Raw genomic sequence first — 24,099 nt, forward strand, 5'->3', positions numbered from 1 at the left:
TAGGTCAACGTACTAGCTGTTCCTGGTCTTTGTGAGCCTCGATGATTATAATATCTAATCCATAGAATTATCTGGTCAAATGTACTGGGGCAGGTCATGTGTTATATCTGCTATTCCCTCAGCTTTAAAATTAGTTCAGTGACCTTTAGAGCCCTTTCCAGGTCTAAAAGTTTTCTAAGTTTATGAGGCCTACTTGACAATTCTTTTGCAGCCAATAGGGTTTATGCATATATAAACTATTAAAAATGATTAAGCCTACACAGATGAAAAGTAAGCTCTGTTAACACACATAAACTGGCTTGCTGGATTAACCAGGGTTCTCCATTTCTTCTATAAAACATACTCCCCAATGTCCAGGTAACACTAAATGCCTGCAGCTAGCAGGCTCATCTCTACTTTGCTGGCATACTTCTGTTCCCAACAGTTGGGTTCTGGCATACCCCAGAGTCAATTGAGTATGTCAATCTAATTAGGTAATTTAATTGACTGCAATGCAGATGAATAAGATATGAGTATGAGATAAAAAGGAGTTGTTTTCTCTGAAAACCAGACTGAATTCTTGGGAAAGGCTCAATGTCCTGAGCTGCTAAGAAAAAGAAGTCCGAATTATGAGTGGACAAGACAAAAGCAAAAGATCGAGGGAGGAAAAGGCGGCAACTTAGAAGGAAACTGCACACAGACCGCATCAAATTGTTGTCGCCCTTCAGAAACCAAAGCTAGAAATGGAGGGTGATGCATTTTGAGAAGATGACATCTAATTCCAATCAGAGGACCCATTAAAGAGAGAGAGAGACAGAGAGAGAGAGAGAGATTTTAATTATACATTTAAAAAAGTCTGGAGAAAGAATGGATTTATATTTAAATTAAAATTAAGATGTAAGGTTTGTCTGTATCATTTATCTGACTTGGATTAAGAGACCAACTGCTGTAGTTGAAGAGGGTTCTGGCTGAGCTGGGAATTCTAAAATGAAACAAAGAGAAGGGACTGACTCTCAGAGGGGCTGAGAGTCACCCACTAGACACTAGAGCCTTTGTTTAATTTCTTCCTTCTAAATTTGACTAAGATGGTTGGCATTTCTTTTAAAAAGAATCCCAGGCAGAGAGAAGTAACATAATGTTCATCTACCACACTTCATCCAAAACAAACAGTTCAGTACAGAACACTCAGCTTGATATAATGGAACATGAAAAAGCCACATTTCTGTCCTTTTCTCCCACTTATATGGTATCTCAATAGCCAAATGTAAAACACTCATCAAAGGAGGGCAATAAGATTGCTCTGTGTTGGAGGTAGCTTAGAACATTAATCACAGAAATCTTCATTTTATAGTTAGGGTTCCTACTAAAATCTCTAGAATTAAGTCTTACTAGGTTAATGTTTGTACTTGAAACTGGATTTGTCACCCTCTCACAAATCTGTCATTTTTATATGTGCTTACTGTAATCTCATATATAAAAATGTGATTTTATAATTAAAATCTTAATTACCAAAAATTGCTGGAAGCCCACTATTTTCATACCCCTTGGAAGATTACACTGTGTTATACATGTTGATCAAATGTAATAATACAGCCTGGTCACATAGCGATACCTCATTTCTACAAAAAATGTTTTAAAAATAGTCAGGCATAGTGGCGCATGCCTATAGTCCTAACCACTTGGGAGGCTGAGACCAGAGAATTACTTGAGCCTGGAAGTTTGAGATGACAGTGAACTACGATCATGCCACTGTACTCCAGAGCCTATGTGATAGGGACTGTCTCAAAACAAAAAAAGTAAAATAATAAAAGATCAAGAAAGGTGTCACGACATTCAAACTAGCAATTATCATTAATCTGAACTCTAAAATGAAATCTGAAAAGTCAACTAAAGATCATTGTTTTCCATAGATAAAAGCACAATTGGGTTGTTCTTTCAATACTGTTAGCCTAGAGCAGAGCCATCATTTCCATTGGATAACCCAAGACAAATTACCCAGAAAGAACCTGCCTATCCACTTCTCAGCCTACCTACAGTGAGAGAGCACCCATCTACATACAGCTAGGGCTGTTTCTGATGTTTTGAAGATGCAAAGAATACATGATAAGGCCTCTGCCCTCAGGAGTTCACAATCTGTTTGAGAGGTTAAAATACGCACCTCAGAGAGGAAGAGAAAATGTGTGTCACAAACACGTCCTTTGTACTCTTTCATGGATTCTGGATCCACAAAATGACCTTAGAATATAATATTAGAAAGCTCTTGTGAAGATTATGCTAGAGGAAAGGCTCTGGGCTCCTCACACTTACCTACTTTGCAAAAATCCTGTACTGGCTTTCAGTTGCTCTTACGGTAACACCCCAGATCTTTGACTGGGCCTGAGAGGCCTGCGACCCACCCCCCGGCATCTCTCTAACATCCTCCTCGTGCACCTCCTTCCGCACATTGCTCTCTGCACTCTGGGACCTTAAAACGCCCCCCAGCCTCGAAAATTCTGTTCCTACTGCCTAGATGACTCTTCTCCTCCCTCTCTCCCACTACTAGTGAGCCACCTCTCATCCTGCAGATCCAATTTCAGCATCACTTCCTGAGATGCATCCCCAACCCACGTTCCTTCCATCTGACAGATCAAGGTCACCTGTTAGTACTTGTATTTTCCCATGATAGCACTTTCCCCAACTATAGTTAAGCCATTGTGCATTTAGTTGTCTAACTGCTGTCTCCATGGTAACGTTTTCCACAGTTGCAGTTAAATTGTGTATTTAAGTTGTCGACAGCCTTCTCCCCCAGTGTGAGCTCAGGGAAGGCAGCGTTGGTCTCTATGGGTCTGGTTCATTGTTATACTCCCAGGAACTAACATAGAGATTGTCACTTAATAGGTGCAGTAAATATTATAATAAATGAATGATAAGAATATAAGTAATTAATTTAACATTCAAATGCCCTTAATAATCAATACCTGCACTTCTAAAGTGGGAGGGTAAATCTGAATTAGCTGAGGCATTTCCTCCATCATACATTCATTCACTTGGCAAGTGTTTATTGAGTACCTGCTAAGTGCCACCCACTGTTCTAAGAGCAGGGTATACAATGGTGGAGAAGACAGATCATGTCTCTATAGAAAGAGAGATGAAAAAAAAAACCGTAGTGAACAGATAAATATATAATTTCAAGTAGTAAAGTACAGGTTGAGTATCACTTATCCAAAATACTTGGGACCAGAAGGGTTTCAGATTTCTGATTTTTTTAGATTTTGGAATATCTGCGTCACGCTTACCAGTTGAGCATGCCTAATCCCAGAACTCCAAAATCTGAAATGCTCCAGTGAGCATTTCCTTTTTGCATCATGTCAGCACTCAAAAAGTTTTAGATTTTGGGCTTTTGGATTAAGTATGCTCAACCTGTGCTATTTACTTTAGTACCTTAGAGGGTGACAAGGGTAAGGGTTAAATTCCATAAGATGGACAGGGAACTCTTCACTGCACATTTGTGGACAGACTTTAGACAGCCTTGATGAGCTCTAAATAATTTTCAGGAGTTTCCAAAACAATTTCCTAAATAGAACAAGCCCATTAGAGGATCACTGGCCCCCAAGCCTTCCTCAGTCTTAAGTCTCCACTTCCCTACAGGAGAGAATTTCCTTCAAATCAGCACATTGCCTCAACTCTCCCACCACTGCCTGTTTTTCTTGTTTATCTCCCACTCCACACACCTCCTCTGTCCCGATGCTTCCTCACAGCCCCTCTTGACGGCTCTCAATTGGTCCCCTTCACATCTTATTTATTCCTACCTTTGTTCCCGTAGTTCTCCCACCTAGAATTGCCCCCTGTCTCTGACAATCTATGCCCTCCACTTCCTAAAGGATCCCTTCCAAGAGATTTTCCTTGAACATCCTCTTGCTACTGACCATGGTCTTCCACATTTAGGCATGGAATATTAACTCGGTTGAGGACCTTAAAGAACGCAACGCCCTTATTTTACAGATGGGGCCCAGGAACAGACTTGGGCCACAGGCATTGTGACTTGCTTCAGGTCACACAGCTGACCATGGCCAAGATAAAACCAAAACCCAGTTCAATCCCCTCCAGCCAGGCTATGCTTTAAATCTTTCATGTGTTATATTTTTTATTATAGGTTTATATTGCCACCTAACAACAACAACAACAACAAAAAGTTGCTTGAAGTTGAAGACAGAAGTGATCTTCTTTGTTTTTGTATCCTGCAGAGCACTTAGTACAATCCTTTGAGCATGGGCAACCTAGTGTCCATCTGTATGTCTCTTTATCTGTTACTGCATCCAGAAAAGACCAAGACAGATTTTTACCAAATTTAGAAGGTATGTTTGGGATGAATTAAAATACAAGCCATATGGCATTCAGAAAAGTCACATTGGATAACCTAGGGGACCACTTCAAAGTGATGGGTATCTCCCCTGCAGGGCACCCAAGGATCTGCCCCACGATGGAGACAAGCTACAGACAAAGGAAGCAAATATTAATAGTAGCTTCATGTAAGAGCCACAGTCCAAAGTCACAAAGGCAGATGCAAGCAATCATTTCAGTTGCCTTCATGTGGATGGCTTCATGCTGTGTACATCAAGTGGGTGGTTGGAGGTCGGGGGTATGGATTGTTTTTCTTTTTTTTTTTTTTTGAAACAGGATCTCACTCTGTCACTCAGGCTGGAGTGCAATAGCAGGATCTTGGCTAACTGCAGCCTTGACCTCCCTAGCTCAAGTGATCCTCCCATCTTAGCCTTCTGAGTAGCTGGGACTACAGGTGCGAGCCACCATGCCCAGCTAATGTTTTGTATTTGTTGTAGGGATGGGGATTTGCCATGTTGCTCAGAGGCTGGTCTCAACTCCTGGGCTCAAGCAGTTCTCCCACCTAGGCCTCCCAAAGTGCTGGGATTACAGGCACGAGCCAGCACACCCAGTTGAATTGTTTTTCTTTATAGCGTAAATTATTCTCCCAAACCACCCCAGATCAACAATCTAGTTGGGTAAGATAATACCACTATATCATCCTGATATGTATTACAATGTATAAAGTACTTAAAGGCTTGCTGAATAAATGCAGTGTAATATATGTATACCATAGTATGCATAATTATACATGTATATTATATTATACATAGTATAATATAATCCAACTCCCATGAAAAATACATAGCTGTTGACCTCAAAGTGAACTGCTTTGAGGACTAATGTTTGGTAACACTTTACTGCAGAGGGCCTAAGATATCTTTAAAAATGATTAATGGTGAGGAGTCCCAACAATTTGCGGCTCTGGCTTACTTCTTATTTTATGGAGTCCACTCAGGCACATTTCCATTTAGATAGAAAATTTCCACCAAAGGTAGGAAAACTAAAAATACTTGTTACATGTTGAAGGACAGCTGGTTCAGAGGTCTTCATAAACAGACTTATTTCCCTCCCTCCACTCTTGCCTTTGTATACCAAAGTTATTGATTTGCTCTCACCATCACCGACTGAAACCACAGCATACAAATCTCACATTAGCAGTTGGATTAACCATCTACAATGTTCCTGTGGGCCTGAAGTGGACCTTATATTAAAGGAATCAACTTCAATCAACAGCAGGAGATAATGGCGAGAAATAGCAGCAAGAGATGACTCCTCATATAAAAATACTTGGTCATAACCACCGTGAGTATTGACTGCAAAATTGAAATGTAGACTTATTTAAGAGGTCACAAAAAAAAAAAAAAAAAACACTGCAATTGCTGCTATTAAAGATGCCTTCATATCTGAAAGTAAATGAATATATTATTCCTCCATCACAGACCAGACACAAAAGCTGTTATATAACAGAGTATTATATGAAACAATCAGATTAAATATACTAGTTCTTTGTCCATAAACTTTCTCTAAATTTGTATAAGTATTTTCTGTTTGTAAAACTGCTTCAGCCTAGAAACATTTAGTGGGAAAAAAAATGCACACACACATTCCCGAATCTACACATTGAAAATATTCTTTCCTACAGATATCAGGCATTTAAAGCTTTTTTCCTCCTCAGCAAGTGACTACCCTGAAAGCAATCATGTTTTCTTGTAAAACAGATGATAAGCACACATGCTGGGAAAAGTAGCTGGTTTAGGTCAGCGTTTCTTAACCTCAGCACTACTGACATTTGAGGGTGGATAATTTTTTGTTGTGAGAGGCTTTCCTGGGCATTGTAAAATGTTCAGCCACATCCCAGGCCTCCACCCACTAAATGACAGTAGCACTCCCATCTCCCAACCTCCCCCCGAGTTCCACTCATGACAATCAAGAATTTCTCCAGACTTTCATCCTTGGGGGCAAGATCATCCCTGGTTGAAAATTACTTGTTTTGGTTGAAGTACAGATAATGCCCTGTGGCAATGAGACGTCAGGACCCCGATAGTGTTTTGTTTTGTTTTGTTTTTTTGAGATGGAGTCTCGCTCTGTTGCCCAGGCTGGAGTGCAGTGGTGCAATCTTGGCTCACCACAACCTCTGCCTCCCAGTTCAAGCAATTCCCCTGCCTCAGCCTCCTGAGTAGCTGGGACTACAGGCGTGTGCCAGCATGCCTGGCTAATTTTTGTATTTTTAGTAGAAACTGGGTTTCACCATGTTGGCCAGGCTGGTCTCAAACTCCTGACCTCAAGCGACTTTCTCACCTCGGCCTCCCAAAGTGCTGGGATTATAGGCATGAGCCACTGCGCACAGCCGAGACCTATGTCTTACAGCTAAAATCAAGGGTGGGCCCTTGTGAAAAGCCATGTCGTTATTTTTGGTCACATGTTACTTTAGCATCACAGATGAAAAGGTATGGAAAGCTATTCATATACAGTAGAAACAATGTCTTAGGACAGAAGTGGAAGAAAGGTGGGAAGCTATACTGACGGGGGAGGGGTGTGGTCAAGCAAGGGAGCCCAGCCTACAAAAGAATGAAAAATGGGATGGAAACGAATTTTTTTTTTTTTTTTTTTTTTTGAGACGGAGTCTCGCTCTGTCGCCTAGCCTGGAGTGCAGTGGCTGGATCTCAGCTCACTGCAAGCTCTGCCTCCCGGGTTCATGCCATTCTCCTGCCTCAGCCTCTCGAGTAGCTGAGACTACAGGCGCCCGCCACCTCACCCGGCTAGTTTTTTGTATTTTTTAGTAGAGACGGGGTTTCACCGTTTTAGCCAGGATGGTCTCGATCTCCTGACCTCGTGATCCGCCCATCTTGGCCTCCCAAAGTGCTGGGATTACAGGCTTGAGCCACCATGCCCGGCCTTGGAAACGATTTTAAGAGATATCTTTCCTACTAGGAGAACGTAAGTAGGTAGCAAAAATAGTTTAAAGTTTGTGAAACAGGAGTTGCTTGGTTCAAAAATGGAGCCTTTTTAAAAATAAGCGAAGTATGCAGGTGAAACAAAGGGAAAAGTCACCTGCTTATAACAAATAGATGGGCGCGATTACCTAATTTACACAACGTATCACTGAGGCTGATGTTCAGCTGCTTCCTGAGGAGTGAGGACTTGGCCAGAGTTTCTGCATTTTCCTTTATTTTTATCACTTGTTTATAATATTTAAGTACTTGCTTCCTTTGGGATCTAGAAAAGAGAAATTTAATTAAAGTTTGCATCAAAGAAGGCTGGCATGCATTTGTTCATTCATTCAATAAACATTTACTGAATGCCGGTGTTAGGACTGGGGAGCAAAATGAGTATGACTAACCCTTGCCCTCTGAGAATTTCTTTGAGGTAGGAGGAGAGACTGGAGAGCGAAGCAGGAGTCCACCTGCAAAGGACTTTGAGTGCAAACCTAAGGATTTTGACTTTAACAGTGAAGAGTTTTCATTAAGAGCCTGATATGATCAAATGCACATTTTAGAATCTGCCCGGGCAGAAGTGTGGAGGACAAACTGAAACAGGTGAGGCCACAGACAGGGAGACCAGTTAGGCCAAAGGAAGATCGATGAAGGTCTGAGCTGACACAGTGGCCACAGGTACAAAGGGAGATTGGCTAGGGTGTGGTGTTGCACTGGATGTGGTGGTGCTGATGCTGGGGGTGCTGGGGGGCTGTTATGTGTGCAGAGAGTCATGTGGTTAAGAGCTCAAGCTCTAAAGTCAGGCAGATGTGGCGGTGGGCCACAGTGGTCAGGCTCAGGGCCTCTTCAATCAGACTTCCCAGGTGCTAACCCTGGCCCTGACACCTAAGAGCTGGGTAGCAAGCATCTCAGCCTCCTAAGCCTCAACTTCCTCATGTTCCAAATGGGGATAATAGGCCGGGCACAGTACTTCATGCCTGTAATCCCAACACTTTGGAAGGCCAAGGCGGGAAGATCACTTGAGGCCAGGAGTTCAAGGCTGCAGTGAGCTATGATCACACCACCACACTCCCACCTGGGTGAGAGAGCAAGATCCTGTCTCAAAAAAAAAAAAAAAAAAAAAAAAAAATCAGATAACAGAGTTGTTACGGGGATCAAACGAGAAAATGAGTGTACTGTGTCAGCACAGTGACTGATGATAAACATTGCTAAGATGGATCATTAAGATGATGCCATGGTGTCTGCACCAAGTGAGGTGGGAGAAGGAGAATTCTGTCAGGGGGTGAGGGGTGGATGTGTCCAGTCTTGAGCACATTGACTCTGGAGTGCCAGTGGAACACCCAGGTGAAGATGTCCAGTAAACAGACGGAAGCACATGGCTGCTGCTGATGACGGAGGCCTGAGAAGATGGAGACAAAGGGCACTCACCTTACGGAACAGCAGCTGAAAGCCTGAGCCCTGGTGGGGCTGATGTGCTCCCTCTGAGACTAGCATAGAGCCCAGGAACCAAACTCAGGAGGATGCTGATGTTTGGGCAAGCGGCAGGGAGAGAAAAGGAACCCACAAAAGAAGCTGAGCCAGCTTGATCACCCAGGAGAGTACAGTTTCAATTCTGTCAAATGCTTAGAGGAGAGGGCCAACAAGGTCAAAACTGCAGAGGACACTTTGGGGTTGTTTCTGATGACTTTCATAAGAGGAGACAAAATGGGTAAGCTGGGTAAGGGAAGAAGTTCCTGGGCTCTATGCTCATCTCAGACTGAGTGCATTCGCCCCACCAGAGCCCAGGGCTTCAGCTGCCATTCCATAAGGTGACTGTGGCGAGGATGCTGACTGAAGGATAACTACAGATGGATGGGCAAATGCTTGGGGGAAAGTAGATTGTCAACAATCATTTCACTAAGAATCTGTCACTGTTCCTCTTAAAACATTTTGTTCACTCTTCTCTCATCTGCTTTCTTAACTTTAATTTTTTAATTTGACCTCATTTGTCCAACTCTACCCAGACCCCTTCTACAAGGTCCTCAGGATCCCATGGATCATTTCTGTGGTGCATGAGTGCTATCTCAAGGGCCCCTGGCCCTCACATGCTTGAGTGGTGAGTCAAGTTATGTAACAAAATGTCTCCTGGTTTGAACCAACACGAAAGACAGAGTCACCTAAGGATAACCTTCAACAAGGAGACGGCCGGCTTCTCCATTGCTTCCGAAGGTTGGCCGTTGACAGTGAGGCCTGGAGGAAGCCATCCATGTATGGTCATCAAGTCCAGCCATGAGGAATAGTCCAGCAGTTCTCAGTGTCGTGATTTGGGGTGGGGCAGCCAGGCAGGAGAGATGACTCAGTCAGTATGCTACGTGTTTAGATTTTTATTTTACGAGGCAACAGTTCTACAGTCAAGCTTTCTGCTTCTGTAAAGAAAGTCCTGTTCTCTGCTCACAGTGCTGGTCTTAGTATGAGTAAGAGGCGGCATATGTGGTGTCAAGTGCCTCAAAAAACACTTGCTGGGGAGCAAAATAATAAAATACGAATGACTCAATTTATCAAACTCTTTTAGTGTGTGCCAGGTTTTCTGCTAAGCTCTTTACATATAGGATCTCTTAATCCTCACAAAGATCCTGCTAGGAAGATACTGTTACTTCCTTCATTTTTCCAAGGAGGAAATGAATGAGATACCAAGACGTTAAGTGCTTGACCTTAACAGTAACTTGTCACTGTTACTAAGTGGCAGAAATAAAAGGTGAACTCAGGCATTCAGACTCCAGAGCCCACCATCTCACCACTACTATATAGCATCCCTATTGTACCCTTAGGTCCTCCCTTAATTGGGCTACTCTTTAAAAGGTAGTTACCCTTTAAATGCCTTTTAAAAAGGGTTAATACTGATTTGCACTCAAGTATTAAGAGACGATCAATATCCTATTCTTCTGGAAGCAAAAGCAGCAAGAGGTCACCTGTTGGGTGGGAGGAAAATGACATGGAGGAACGTGGAAAATGGAAATGGAAAAGCAAGCCAGGGAACAGAGAACCCTCACCTAATGGAACAGCAGCTGAAGCCCTGGGTCCTGGTGGGGCTGATGCACTCAGTCTGAGACAAACTTAGAGCCCAGGAAACGAACTCAGGGAGAGGAGGAAAGAGAGGCTACCAAAACAAAACTTCACAACTTCGTAACGTAGCCAAACGCATCCCTGATCATCCAGGCAGTTAAATCGGCTATGGAAGCAAGTGTGTACATGGCTCTCTGTGGGTTCACAAAGAACCTTCTCTCATAGCAAACCTGCCAAGAAAAGTAGCGGTCAGCCCTGGCAGATGCTCACACTCAGTCGGTCTGGAGGGTGGCACCTACAAGTGTGAGGCACTGAGGGGAACCCTGCACATCACAGGAGAACAAGAGGACTCCCTGAGTAACGGAGGTGACTGGTGAACATGACCTGAGGCATTGGAGGCTCTGGCCTAGGTCTTGCAGAAGAGAGAGCAGGATGGTGTGGTACCATAGACAATGGCCATGGCTGAGGGCTGCGTAGAGATCCAGAAGTAAGAGCATCTTCCTCACAAGGCCTGTGAGTGGCACTGGGAACCACTTACAACCACATTGTACTCCTATGTCCTTTCTCCACTGCCAGAACCTCCACACCACTTGTGAGCCAAGAGCTCCTTTTCCTTTTTTTTTTTTTTTCGAAACGGGAGTCTTGCTGTGTCGCCCAGGCTGGAGTGCAGTGGCATGATCTCAGCTCACTGCAACTCCACCTCCCAGGTTCAAGTAATTCTCCTGCCTCAGCCTCCCAAGTAGCTGGGACGACAGGCACGCGCCACCATGTCCAGCTAATTTTTGTATTTTTAGTAGAGATGGGATTTCACCATGTTGGCCAGGCTAGTCTCAAACTCCTGACCTCAAGTGATCCACCTGCCTCAGCCTCCCAAAGTGCTGGGATTAACAGGTGTGAGCCACCATACCCAGTCCAAGAGCTCCTTTTGAATACATTATGGTGGGATGAATCCCCAGGCTTCTGAGCAGGGCTGGAGCCAAAGTAGTATTACCAGAGTTACCCCTGAGGGGTAACCCCAGACCTCCCTGCCACTGGTGGGGGCACTTTTGGCGGGGAGACAGGGAGACACACTTCTTGAAACATTTCACAAAAACTTACTTTTTACTATCTCTCTGGGGAAAAAATAGCAAATCTGCTAAAAATTCCATAACTTCTCCAACCAGCATGTTTTTCTTGCCAAACAAGCTTTTTCTGATATTTAAGCACTCTTGAAGTTTCATTTTTGCAAGAGAGGTATTTCCAGCAACGAACCTGAAAATAAAACACATGTGCGTTTTTTACTGGGCATGTTGGTTACATTCATTGTGCAATCAATCATAATTCTCATAAACATCTTGGATTTTATATTAAAAAGTCTGTCCTGGAAAATATAAAAAAGAGCAATTTATAATAGTAGAGATGCAAGAACTTCAAAGTGATTTATAAGAAATTTGTACATCGTTTTTAAAAAACTAGAGAGCTGGGCGTGGTGGCTGTTGCCTATAATCCAGTTACTCAGGAGGCTGATGCAGGAGGATTGCTTGAGGCCAGGAGTTCAAGATCAGCCTGGGTAACATAGCAAGACCCCATCTCTAAAAAAAAATAAATAAATAAATAAGCCAGGCGTGGTAGTGCATACCTATAGTCCCAGCTACTGGGCACGCTAAGGCAAGAGGATCGCTTGAGCCCCTTTCAGTGAGCTATGATTGCACCACTGCACACCAGCCTGGGCAACAGAGCAAGATCCCTGACTCTTAAAAAAAATTTAAAAACTAGAGCACTATTTTCACCCTCAGCACTGCTGACATTTAGGCTGGATAAATCTTCGTTGTGGGGGGCTGTCCTGTGCATTGTGTGATTTTTTTTTTTTTTTTGAGACGGAGTCTCGCTCTGTTGCCCAGACTGGAGTGCAGTGGCCGGATCTCAGCTCACTGCAAGCTCCGCCTCCCGGGTTTACGCCATTTCTCCTGCCTCAGCCTCCGGAGTAGCTGGGACTACAGGTGCCCACCACCTCGCCCAGCTAGGTTTTTTTTTTTTTGTATTTTCTTTTTTAGTAGAGACGGAGTTTCACCGGATTAGCCAGGATGGTCTCGATCTCCTGACCTCGTGATCCGCCCGTCTCGGCCTCCCAAAGTGCTGGGATTACAGGCTTGAGCCACCGCATCCGGCCTGTGTGATGTTTAGCAGCATCCCTGGCCCCTACATACTGGATGCCAATAACAATCCCCCAAGACATGACAACAAAAACGTCTTCAGGCATTGCCAAAAGTCCCCTGGGGGGGGGGCAAAATTGCCCCTGGCTGAGAACCACTAAGCAAGAGAATAAAAACGTTAACCATCAGCATTTCTTAACTAAATCAGTTAGTCAGGAAATGGATGAACAGATGTAGGTTAAATATCTTAATTGTAAGAATAAAAGCTAGTACAGAAAACAAAAAAAAAAATTTAATACATGTTTACATTAGAACACCTTCGATGTATTTCATGGTAGCTTGATTACGGGGATTGTTATCCAGTAAGTTGGAAATTTCAGTTGCATATTCCAAAATGTGGTTTTCTTTCAAGTATTCTTCAGATGCTGACTTTGCCAGGTTGTTCAAAACTCTGACTGCAGGGAATAAATTGGCAAAGAATATGATGCTTAAGGGGTTTTTTTTTCCACAAAAGAATTAAGATGTCAATAGGCATGGCATTTAATATCATTTCATCAGTGGTAATAGGCAGGTTTTTCTTAATGAATCCACTACTGACATATACTGCACGGACATTGGTTTTCATGCAACATGTTTGTGTATGCACAGCAGTTTTAGAGCCAAGGAGCCAAGACAATAGATTGAAACCAAATTCTGAGTTTGTTTGCAAATGAACAGATCAGAAATAGAGTTAAAATATGGATACAATGAAACCAGTTATCACCAAGGTAACTGAGCCCTACAGAAGGCAGCCAGTACAGCCCTGCAATAAGACACAATAGAACTATACAGCCTTATAACAAGAAGCACACGAAGGAGTCTCACAAACCCAATTAATAAAGAATGTGTTGTGCCTAGATACGCACTGCCTTGGGAATGCACTCTCTGCAAAGGCCCCGTAATTTTGTTCCTTTATTGAGAGTTAAATATTTTGACAATAATACAGACTCCTAAAAAGTCGAAAGTGGTTTTTAAGCCATACTTTGTTATGGGAAGAGAAAAAGAAATAATTGTTTGGGCTCAGCTGAGTTCCCTCAAAATTTGTATGTTGAAGTCCTAACCCCCAGTATCTCAGAATGCGATAGTATTTGCAAATTAGATCCTTAAAGAAGTAAGCTAAAACGAGGTCATTAGGGTGGGCCCTAATCCAATATGATGGGTGTCCTTAGAAGAAAAGGAGATAAGGATGGACACACACACACACACACACACACGCCAAGAAAAAGTCATATGAGGACACAGGGAGAAGGCAGTCATCTGCAAGCCACAGAGAGAGGTATCAGGAGAAAAACAAAACAAAACAAAACCCTGCTGACACCTTGACCTTGGACTTCTAGCCTGCAGAACTTTGAGAAGTAAGTTGCTATTGTTTATGCCACCCAGGCTGTGGTCCTCTAATTTTTATGGCAGCTCTAGCAGACTCATAGAATAATGTTCCAAGAAGGTGTTATTAGAGCATTGCTGGCAGCACAGAAGAGCAGATTTAACTCCTTGTGCTGTGGAATTCAGGCTTCATTAAGAAGGATTAGCATTAAGTTATCAAGTAGCATCTCTCACCATCATCAGTAGTGCCTAATTCATTGCCCAATGCCCACTGTAGGCTTCTCTGTCTTCCCCCACCCAGGGCCTCATGCCTTGCACTTGGACACCAGGGCAGGACAGTCACGTAACTGGTCTCTCTGTGTCCACTCTTACCCAACATGTAATCCATTCTCCATGCAGCAGCAAAAGTGATCTCAAGACAGAAATCAGAGGTGTCATCACCACCCTAAGTCCCTGCAATGGCTTCCCTTTGCATTTAGAACAAAATCTAAATGCCTGCCCGAGGCCCAAGGCCCAAAGCCCAAGACCCTGCACAATCAGGGTCCAGCTGCCTCCTGCTCTTTGCTCACTGAGGCTTCCTTCCACTTCTAGGACAGGCCTAGCCCTCCCCCATCTCATGTTCTTCCCTCTACCAAGACTGCTCTCTCCCTCACCACATGTGGCTCCGATAGTCCACTGGGTCTCAGCTTCACTGTCCCCTCCCTAAAAAGGCATCTTGATCTGCCTTTCACAAATATTTCCCCCACCAACACATACATACACATCAATGCTCTAGTTCTATTTCTTATTTGCATTTATGACAGCTTGCAATCATTTCATGGGTTGGCTCACTTACATTTTCTGTAGTACCTCCTTTAGAGGGTAGAGTTGGTGCTCCTGCCTAGACCACTTTTCTGGACTCAGCATAGCACCTGGTGCATGCAGGCACTCAGTAAACAGCTCTTGAGTGCATGAATACTGGTCAGTGTGGAATCCTCACTCCCACCTCTTCATCTGCTTGCTCAAGCCATAAGCCCACACCTAACCCTTGTCAGGGGACCAGAACTACAGTTTGCTTCTATCAAAGCTGCCACAAATGACACCAATACTTCCTAGCATCCCATTTTACCAGGCCCCCGCGACTCTACCCCTGCTCATTCGGTCTCCTTGGAAAATTAACACTTGCATATACCAAGCCATGGTGGCCTGACCCCTTGGAACTCTGCATTCTGGACTCTTCAGCTGCCTCTGGAGGGCCAGGCCCAGCTCCCACATAAGTGGCCCTGATTGCCACTAAGGTCCCAGCATATCTGTGACCAGGCTTGCCTGCATTAAGACAACAACTTGGAAGCTAGACTCTATATACCAAGGATTAGAGCTTCATAAATGTCTAGAAGAAATTCTGTCCAACAAGGAGTTGCCCAGACGTGCTCTGGGGTCTAACTTGGACCAGACAGCCTAGCTTCAGATTGATAGCTGCAGGAGCTGACGTAGTTTAAGTTATTTAATCTCTCTGACATTCAGCTATACATGCTCTATGAGGTATGTTTGAGGATAAAAGAGATCATCAGCATAAAGTACACAGTAAACACTCAACAAATGATAACTATGGCTACAAAAGTGAACTTGCAGATGAGAACCTTAGAGAGGGTAAGTAGCTTGCCCTAGGTGACCTTTGATCTTCTAGCCATGGGGCAGAATTGCCCAAGGGACCTTTGATCTTCTAGGCATGGGGCAGATTTCAGAAACAGCTGCAATTCTCTACACTAGTCTTTACCCAACTACCTTTTGCCATGCTATGCTACTCTGTACTTCCTCCTATCAAGAGATGGACACAGCCTGGTGACTTCCTTTGGCCAACTGAATGCGGTGGAAAGAGGCATTGTACCAGTTCTGAGCCTAAGTCTAGGCTTCTGCTCTCCCTCTTGGAATCCTGTGAGCTGCCAAGTGAAGAGGACCAGGGTGTCCTCCTGGAGGATGAGGAACACATGGCCCAGCCACCCCTGTAATCCCAGCCAGACAACCACCAGACAATTAAGTAAGGTTGGACCAGCCAGCCCCATCAGCCCTGCCAGCTGACCTCAGACGCTTGCCTGGGCCAAGCCCAAGTCTGTTGAGCCCACCTGGACTAGTGGAATCCCCCAGCTGACCTACAGGCTCATGGCAGATATAAACATTGTTTTAAGCCACAGAGTTTTGGGATGGTTTGTTATGCAACAAAAGCTAATTGATACAGCCATGTAAGTGTGACACACGTCTAGAGACCTCTAGTCTGACTGTAAATGGGTGAGTCAAAATAGCTTAATAGCTTAATCCACTAAACATTCTTAGTCTCTGCTATGTCAGTGGTAACACAGTGGCCTCAGGCATCAAATACTGGAGAATAAAACATTGGCTGCCACTCATCAATTAGTACCTACTTATGTGCCGGGCACCATTCTGTGTGCTTTCCAGCCTCCTAACGCTTTTAGTCACAACAATATGCAATGTGGATGCTATTTTCATCCCTTCCTTATAAATACAAAAACTGTGACCCAGAAAGTTTAAGTAATGTCTCTAAAGGCACAGAGAGCTAATAAGTGAAGAAATGGGGTTCAAACCCAGAAAAGCTGGTTTCAGAGTTGAACCATGATGACCTCACCTTACTGCTTGAAGCTTCCTTCTCTGAAGCTCACCTTAACAATGACATTCTAATAGGGTGGTCCCTCAGAATCGGGAACACTTTATGTTCAATCCTCACATACCCACCAGCCCTCCAAAAACACCAAGTAGGCTGGGCACCGTGGCTCACGCCTGTAATCAAAGCACTTTGGGAGGCCAAGGCGGGCAGATCACCTGAAGACAGGAGTTCGAAACCAGCCCAGCCATATCTGTACTAAAAGTACAAAAATTAGCCAGGCATAGTGGTGGGTGCTAGTAATCCCAGCTACTTGGGAGGCTGAGGCAGGAGAATCTCTTGAACCCAGAAGGCAGAGGTTGCAGTGAGCCAAGATCGCACCACGGCACTCCAGCCTGGGTGACAGAGCGAAAGTGTCTCAAAAACAAAACAAAACAATACAAAACACCAAGTAAACAAAACATACACATCCATTTCCTTTTTCCCACAGACAGGAATAGCCCGGGAGGAGATTAACTCTGTGACACATGAGAGGCTGTTCCTTCAGGATGTGTCCACCATACCTTTCTGCTTCACCAAGTCCCGGCTGTCTTCTAAGTCACTGAGTGAAAGACACAGCATGCTTGACCATGCTTTCTGGAAATACTGGAACCCTTCCTGAGTCATTCCAGTTTCAAGATACAGTTCTCCAATAGCATTCTGTACTTTGAGAAGCATGTCTGTCATGGACTGGCTCTGTACAAAATGAAAAGGCAACCACCCCTGAGAAAACACAGCATTAGGATAAATACAGATACCACATACCTACCCAACAAAGCCTTATTCATAATGACATTGAAAAAGACTGTATGCTTTACATCATTTCTTAGGAAATTCTAAATATATATATAAGATAATGGTTATGGTGAAAAGTTTATAGGGAGGTATTGCAAACCCAGTTAATTTTTGTATTTTTAGTAGAGACAGGGTTTCACTGTGGTTGGCCAGGCTGGTATTGAACTCCTGACCTCAAGTGAACCGCCCACCTCGGCCTCCCAAAGTGCTGGGATTGCAGGCGCGAGCCACTGCACCCAATGGAAATAAAAATTTTAAAGAACAACGTGACAATGTCTTGCATGTGTTAAAGATTTCAGAGGAGGTGGTATCCAGAATTCAAATGAACAGCTGTGGACACTGCTTGAATTCAAATGTGACCAGAGAGCAGCTAAGTTTATGTTTGACACATTTGTGCACAGAGACTTATTATTTTTAAATTCCCCTTACTGGTCTAGTATATTTACTTCAGGATATAAGGAAAAACTTCCCCTTTGCCCTCTGAAGTTTCACTGAAAAAATCAACTGACAAAAGGCAGATTAACAGGAGAAATGCATACACATTTGTTAGCACGCACGGGGAGAATTACAGAATATAGACATTTATATACCCTACCTCTTAGGAGAAGGGAGATGGGGAAGTAAAGATAATTTTAGGGGGGTAGTAAATTATTTTTAGGGGAATTCAATGACCCAAAGCACCACCATGCTCAGCTAATTTTTGTACTTTTTGTAGAGATGCGGTTTCACCGTGCTGGCCAGGCTGGTCTTGAACTCCTGACCTCAAGCGATCCATCCACCCCAGCCTCCCAAAGTGCTGGGATTACAGGCATGAGCCACCACACCTAGTCCCACAGATCACTTTTTAATAAGCATATCACCTAAATCAGGGTTTCTCAACCCGGCACCACTGGCATTTTGGGCAGGATGACCCTGTGCTGTGAGGAACTATGCTCTATGGGATGTTCAGCAGCACCTCTGGCCTACCCACTGGATGCCAGTAGCAACTGTCCCCCAAGCTATGACAACCAAAAGTGTCTCCAGCCTTGCCAAATGTTCCCTGGGGACCAAAATTGTCCCCTAGTTGAAAACTGCTGGATTAAATTTTAAAATGACCTTATCTGAAGAAATTTTAAAAGCAGTAAAGTACAGAATGCATATGTCACAAATAACAAGATCTTTCCCCTCAAGAATGTTAGTTTGCTATAACAAGAGATGACCACCCAAAAAGAATGTCAGGTACATAACAATGCATTTCTCAGAACAGATTTCTGTTGTTAAGTGATATATGACTGTATTTACATAGCATTAATATTCTTTACTAGCTCTTAAGACAGTTTGTAATTATATATTGATTTGAATAATCATTGGACTAATGTCTTATTAATAGTTATTTCTCCCAATTGACTGTAAGCTGCCTGAGGGTAGAAATCATGTTTGATTCTTGCTGTTGTATCCCTGGAGCTGGGTATGATGAAGCCTCTATAAATATTTTGATCTCCATTTACACAGCATTAGGGTGGGTCAGTTACCACTTCAAAAGCAAAGTGATGATAAAAATGAAATATACCAAACTTGATTTGTATTAAAAATAACATGTTAGAAACCAAAAAAAAAGAATGTCAGGCACATATTTCAAAGAAGTTGTTATTGCCCAAAATAGTCAGAAAACCTCTTTTGGAAGTGCCTTCGGAGCCTAAAAACATTCTTTTCATAGTCTTCATGGTGGCTAGTCCCAAAGAACTGTTGCAAAAATATTTTGAAGATAGAATCATAAGATTGATGCCTCCAGAAGGAGCACTCTGAAGTGGGAAGTTCTCTTAAAAGCTTAAATCAAACTCCCTTATATTTCTCATCTAGGCCTCACTTGCTTCATTACACAAAGACAATAATAACAAAATAGCTACCATACTTAAGATCTTACTGTGTGCCAGACGTTACGTGAAGTGCTTTATGCACCTTCTTACTTGAACGTGTTAACAGCCCCATGAGATAGATATTAGAATCCTCAAAAATGAGAACCCACCAGAGCGCAGGTTAAAATTCCTACCAAGATCACACAAGCAGAAAAGTGGCAAAACCGGGATTTAAATCTGGGTCAGTCTGAAAACAGCCCACGCTCTATTCACAATTGCATGCCACCTTCTAAGGGCATGGAGGAACCTGCCAGTTCAAACTGATTTGTGGATTCACCTCTCACAGTTATTAAGCACCCACAGGCTATAATATACCATGGAGGAACAAAAATTGGTAAACAAACATAGTCTCTGCCATAAAAGGACTTTCACTGCTGAGTCTTTCAAGTCTCTTTGCTAGAACTCCTTCCAGAAAGACGTACGCTGATGGCGACGAGGGCAGTGTTTTATGAAAGTTTAAAGGTATTTGTTTTAAAATAAAAACAGCTTTGTCTTGAGTTAGACTACCCTAAACCCACAAATTCTACTGAAATCAGTGAAAGTTAATACTTTAAAAAAAAAAAAAATAGCAGTTAGGTCAGGCATGGTGACTCACACCTGTAATCCTAGCACTTTGGAAGGCCAAGATGGGAGGATCAGTTGAGTTCAGGAGTTTGAGCCCAGCCTAAGCAACATAGCAAAATCCCGTCTCTACAAAAAAATGGAAAAATTAGCCAGGAGTGGTAGGGCATCCTTGTGGTTCCAGCTACTTGGGAGACTGAGGTGGGATGATTGTTTAAGCCGGAAAGGTTAAGGCTGCAGTGAGCCATGATCACACCACTGCACTCCAGCCTGGACGACAGAGCAAGACCCTGTCCTCCCAAAAAATAAATTTACATTAAATAAAATAGTAGTTAAATGTTATCATAAGCATATAGTTGTTATGAGTTATGTTATGTTATGAGTGATGCTTTCATTGTAGTCAACAAAGCCAAAAGTTCATATTTCAGAAAAAGCAAATCAATATAGAGACATCAATCAACCTTACCCAACATCCTTTTTTTGATGGAGTCTTGCTCTGTTGCCAGGCTGGAGTGCAGTGGAGCGATCTCGGCTCACTGTAACCTCCACCTCCGAGGTTCAAGGGATTCTCCTTGCTTCAGCCTCCCAAGTAACTGGGACTACAGGTGCGTGCCACTATGACCAGCTAATTTTTGTATTTTTAGTAGAGATAGGGTTTCACCATGTTGGCCAGGATGGTCTCGATCTGTTGACCTCATGATCCACCTGCCTTGGCCCCCAAAAATGCTGGGATTACAGGCGTAAGCCACCGTGCCTGGTCTCCCAACATCTTTATGAAATTTATTACCAAGTCTTTGGCTAGTCTTTTATTAATTTATTTAAATCTACCACTGTATTTCCATTTTTGCTTTATGAACATTTCTTTTTTTTCCCAAAGTGTCACCTATCAGTACTCATTAATTCTACAATGATTCCTATCTACTTATTGTTTGTTGTCATTAAGGTATAGTTGGGGCATGGGTTAAAATCATAGCTTCCTTATTGGTGAACAAAATGGATTCCTCTAGTGCATTAAATTACCTTTACATAAACAAAGGTAAATAATATCTGAAAACATCTAACACAAAAGGAATAAAGTTTGAAGGATTTAAAATTTACTCTCAGCTTACCTGTACTAACATGTTCTCAACACTCAACAACAACTCTTCTGCTTCATTGGTCTTGCCCATAAACTTCAAAAAACTCCCAATAAAGAACATTAATCGACATTTGTCAGGGACAGTAAGTTTGATAAGCCTGCATTGCAGCACTAGAATGGAAAGAAAAGTAAATAATCCCACAGCATATTTCGGAAAGAACAAAGGGTACCCATTGCTTAATCTTAATCTTGATATAGAAGTTAAATGCATTAGCCATAGTTCAGGTTCTCTCTCAAGGGTTCAGTACTTTGCTTCTATTAAGATTACATACAATACCAAACAGTTTATACTATGACATGAAAAATAACTAATAATTTTTGCATGTAAATGCTGAAAACTAGTCAAAAAAGAGTATTTATAGCTCAATCCATACATTGCTCTAATTTGTATTTTTGGGTGATTTGCAGATAAGAAGAAAAAGGTATTTAAATTTCTTACACCATTCTGCCCTCTGTTGCAACTATCTTGAAATGCTGGCTTTAACAGAAAGAAAATCCTAAAAGAACAAAATAAGGAGACATACCGTGTGTGTGTGTGTGTGTGTGTGTGTGTGTGTGTAATTATACCTTATACACAAGTGAAAACAGAAGTTTTTAACTTAAAGACCCAATTAAATACATGGTGCTGCAAATCTTCATTTTTAGAATTTCCTTTTCCATATGTTCCAGTATCTAAATGTCTACATTTGTTCATTTGTTAAAATTATGGAATTTAATATGTTTGACATATATTCTTTGCTCTTCATCCATTCCTTTGCTCACATTGAAGTCACCTCAGCCTTGAATATTCTCCTGCTTTCTTTCTGCCTGTTTTTCCATGGATCACATTCCACAACCCTCAGCTTTGTAGGGAAGCTGGTGCTTCAAGTCAAAAAGCAAACTAAAACACAGACAAGGGAGAGAGAATGCTGAGGGCCAGAGTCCAAGATGTTTGTGCAAAGTGGCAGTTCAAGCAATGGGGCCTGGGGTGGGAATGAGAACTCAGAGGAAGAAGCAAGAGACAGGGAGCCTCAGAGTCAAACAAGCCTTGTCCTCAAACAAGACAGGGAGCCTTGTTTGCTTGGAGCAGGCAAACAAGGATGTCTGGACAAACAGTGCAGGGATGGGCTCCTGCCCAGGGTGAGGCTTCTGCACATCCAAGAGGACTTTGCTTCCAGATTCCTGACAAGGGCTCAGGTTGAAATGGATGATGTCCATCACTGCATTTAATATTCAATTCAACAATCTCCTGTGCTTTAAGAACCCCTTATTCATAAACCCTTCCTCCTACCCTACCACATGCTCACATTCACTAACTTAGCACCAATGTAGAGTCTGAGAAGACAAACATAATTTTTCTCATTATAAAACTAATATATGTGTATTATAGAAAACTTAGAAAATATAGAAAACTACAACTAAGAAATTAAAAAACCCATAATTGCATCAAAGATAATCTCTGTTAAGATATTGCTGCTGTATGACTTCTAATCTTTTGGGTGTACCATATAACACAAACACACACATACACACCTTTTTAAAATTAAAATTGGGATCATCCTACACCTAATGTGGATGTGCTAGATATTGGGTATATATATATATCAAATATAATACAATCAATCATTTCTGCTCTCATGGAACTTAAAATCTATCAAAAATATAATGTGAACAATTTTCCATATCCTTAAATATTCTTTGAGAGCATACATATTTAAGACCAGATTTTATTTCATTTACTGATTATCATTAGTCAATTTTTCACTTTTTTTTTTTTTTTTAAGATGGAGTCTCGCTCTGTCACCCAGGCTGGAGTGCAGTGGCACGATCCTGGTTCACTGCAAGCTCCGCCTCCCAGGTTCATGCCATTTTCCTGCCTCAGCCTCCCTAGTAGCTGGCACCCGCCACCACACCTGGCTAATTATTTTTATATTTTTAGTAGAGACAGGGTTTCACCATGTTAGCCAGGATGGTCTCGATCTCCTGACCTAGTGATCCACCCGCCTTGGCCTCCCAAAGTGCTGGGATTACAGGCATGAGCCACCGCGCCCGGCCAATTTTTCACTATTATAAGATGCTACCTAATTGAGAATTATTCACAGAAATCTTTTTTTTTTTTTTTTTTTTTTTTTTTTTTGAGGCGGAGTCTCGCTCTGTCGCCCAGGCTGGAGTGCAGTGGCCGGATCTCAGCTCACTGCAAGCTCCGCCTCCCGGGTTCACGCCATTCTCCTGCCTCAGCCTCCCAAGTAGCTGGGACTACAGGCGCTCGCCACCTTGCCCGGCTAGTTTTTGTATTTTTAGTAGAGACGGGGTTTCACCGTGTTAGCCAGGATGGTCTATTCACAGAAATCTTTGTCAACACCCTTGGTTATTTCCTTAGAACAATTTTTAGAAATTGAAAATCACAGTAGATTCATATTTTTAAGGCTTTGATATATATTGCCAAATTACTCTCCAGAAAGATTGCCCCAATATACATTCTTACCTGTATCATGTAAAAGTACCTATTTTCTCACATCTTTGCCAATATTATTATTGCTTATAAAAATCCTTGCAAAAAAACATTGCCAATTTCGTATCTGAAAAAATAGCATCCTACTGTTGTTGGTTTTTTGTTGTTGGCTTTTTTTTTTTTTTTTTTTTTTTTTGGAGATGGAGTCTTGTTCTGTTGCCCAGGCTGGAGTGCAGTGGCACCATCTCAGCTCACTGCAACCTCTGCCTCCCAGGTTCAAGCAATTCTCCTGCCTCAGACTTCTGAGTAGCTGGGACTATAGGTGCATACCACCATGCCCAGCTAATTGCTTGTATTTTAGTACAGACAAGGTTTCACCATGTTGCCTGGACCAGTCTCGAACTCCTGAGCTCAGGGAATCCACCTGCCTGGGCCTCTCAAAGTGCTAGGATTACAGATGTGAGCCACTGTGCTCAGCCCCTACTATTGTTTTAATTTGCATTTATTTGATTACTAGGGAAACAGAATATTTTAACATATTTATTAACAATTTATACTGTTTTTCATCGACTCTAACATGCCTCAATTGCAAGATGCATCCTTACTTCAGAAATATTTAGTTTGAGAAAGTATGCATCTTAGAACCAACAGAATCTGGTATTTCTTCTTTAATGAATTTGTTTCTCCAGCAATCATTTCCTGAGCACCATGGGCACTTGCCATGGACCAGGCAGAGTCCTGGGGGGAGTAGATAAAGGAGGAGTCCAGGCAGACCCAGGCCCTGCCTTTTGGGTTGTCAAAATAGTAAGGAAGACAGACCATCTCATAATCATA

General features: G+C 42.6%; 1 protein-coding gene across 1 annotated transcript in view; it reads right to left on the reverse strand.

Annotated features, from left to right (window-relative positions):
- The window catches only part of LOC104657486 (putative tetratricopeptide repeat protein 41), an 87,342-nt gene that overhangs the window by 6,432 nt on the left and 56,811 nt on the right, over nucleotides 1-24,099 (reverse strand). Inside the window, exons 10-14 of the mRNA XM_030939286.1 lie at nucleotides 20,806-20,945; nucleotides 16,970-17,141; nucleotides 12,756-12,903; nucleotides 11,415-11,567; nucleotides 7,424-7,557 (exon numbers count right to left, since the gene is read on the reverse strand). Of these exons, the coding sequence (XP_030795146.1) occupies nucleotides 7,424-7,557; nucleotides 11,415-11,567; nucleotides 12,756-12,903; nucleotides 16,970-17,141; nucleotides 20,806-20,945 (747 nt within the window). The remainder of the gene's footprint in view (nucleotides 1-7,423; nucleotides 7,558-11,414; nucleotides 11,568-12,755; nucleotides 12,904-16,969; nucleotides 17,142-20,805; nucleotides 20,946-24,099) is intronic.

Source organism: Rhinopithecus roxellana, chromosome 10 (assembly GCF_007565055.1).
Source record: "Rhinopithecus roxellana isolate Shanxi Qingling chromosome 10, ASM756505v1, whole genome shotgun sequence".
Classification (NCBI taxonomy): domain Eukaryota; kingdom Metazoa; phylum Chordata; class Mammalia; order Primates; family Cercopithecidae; genus Rhinopithecus; species Rhinopithecus roxellana.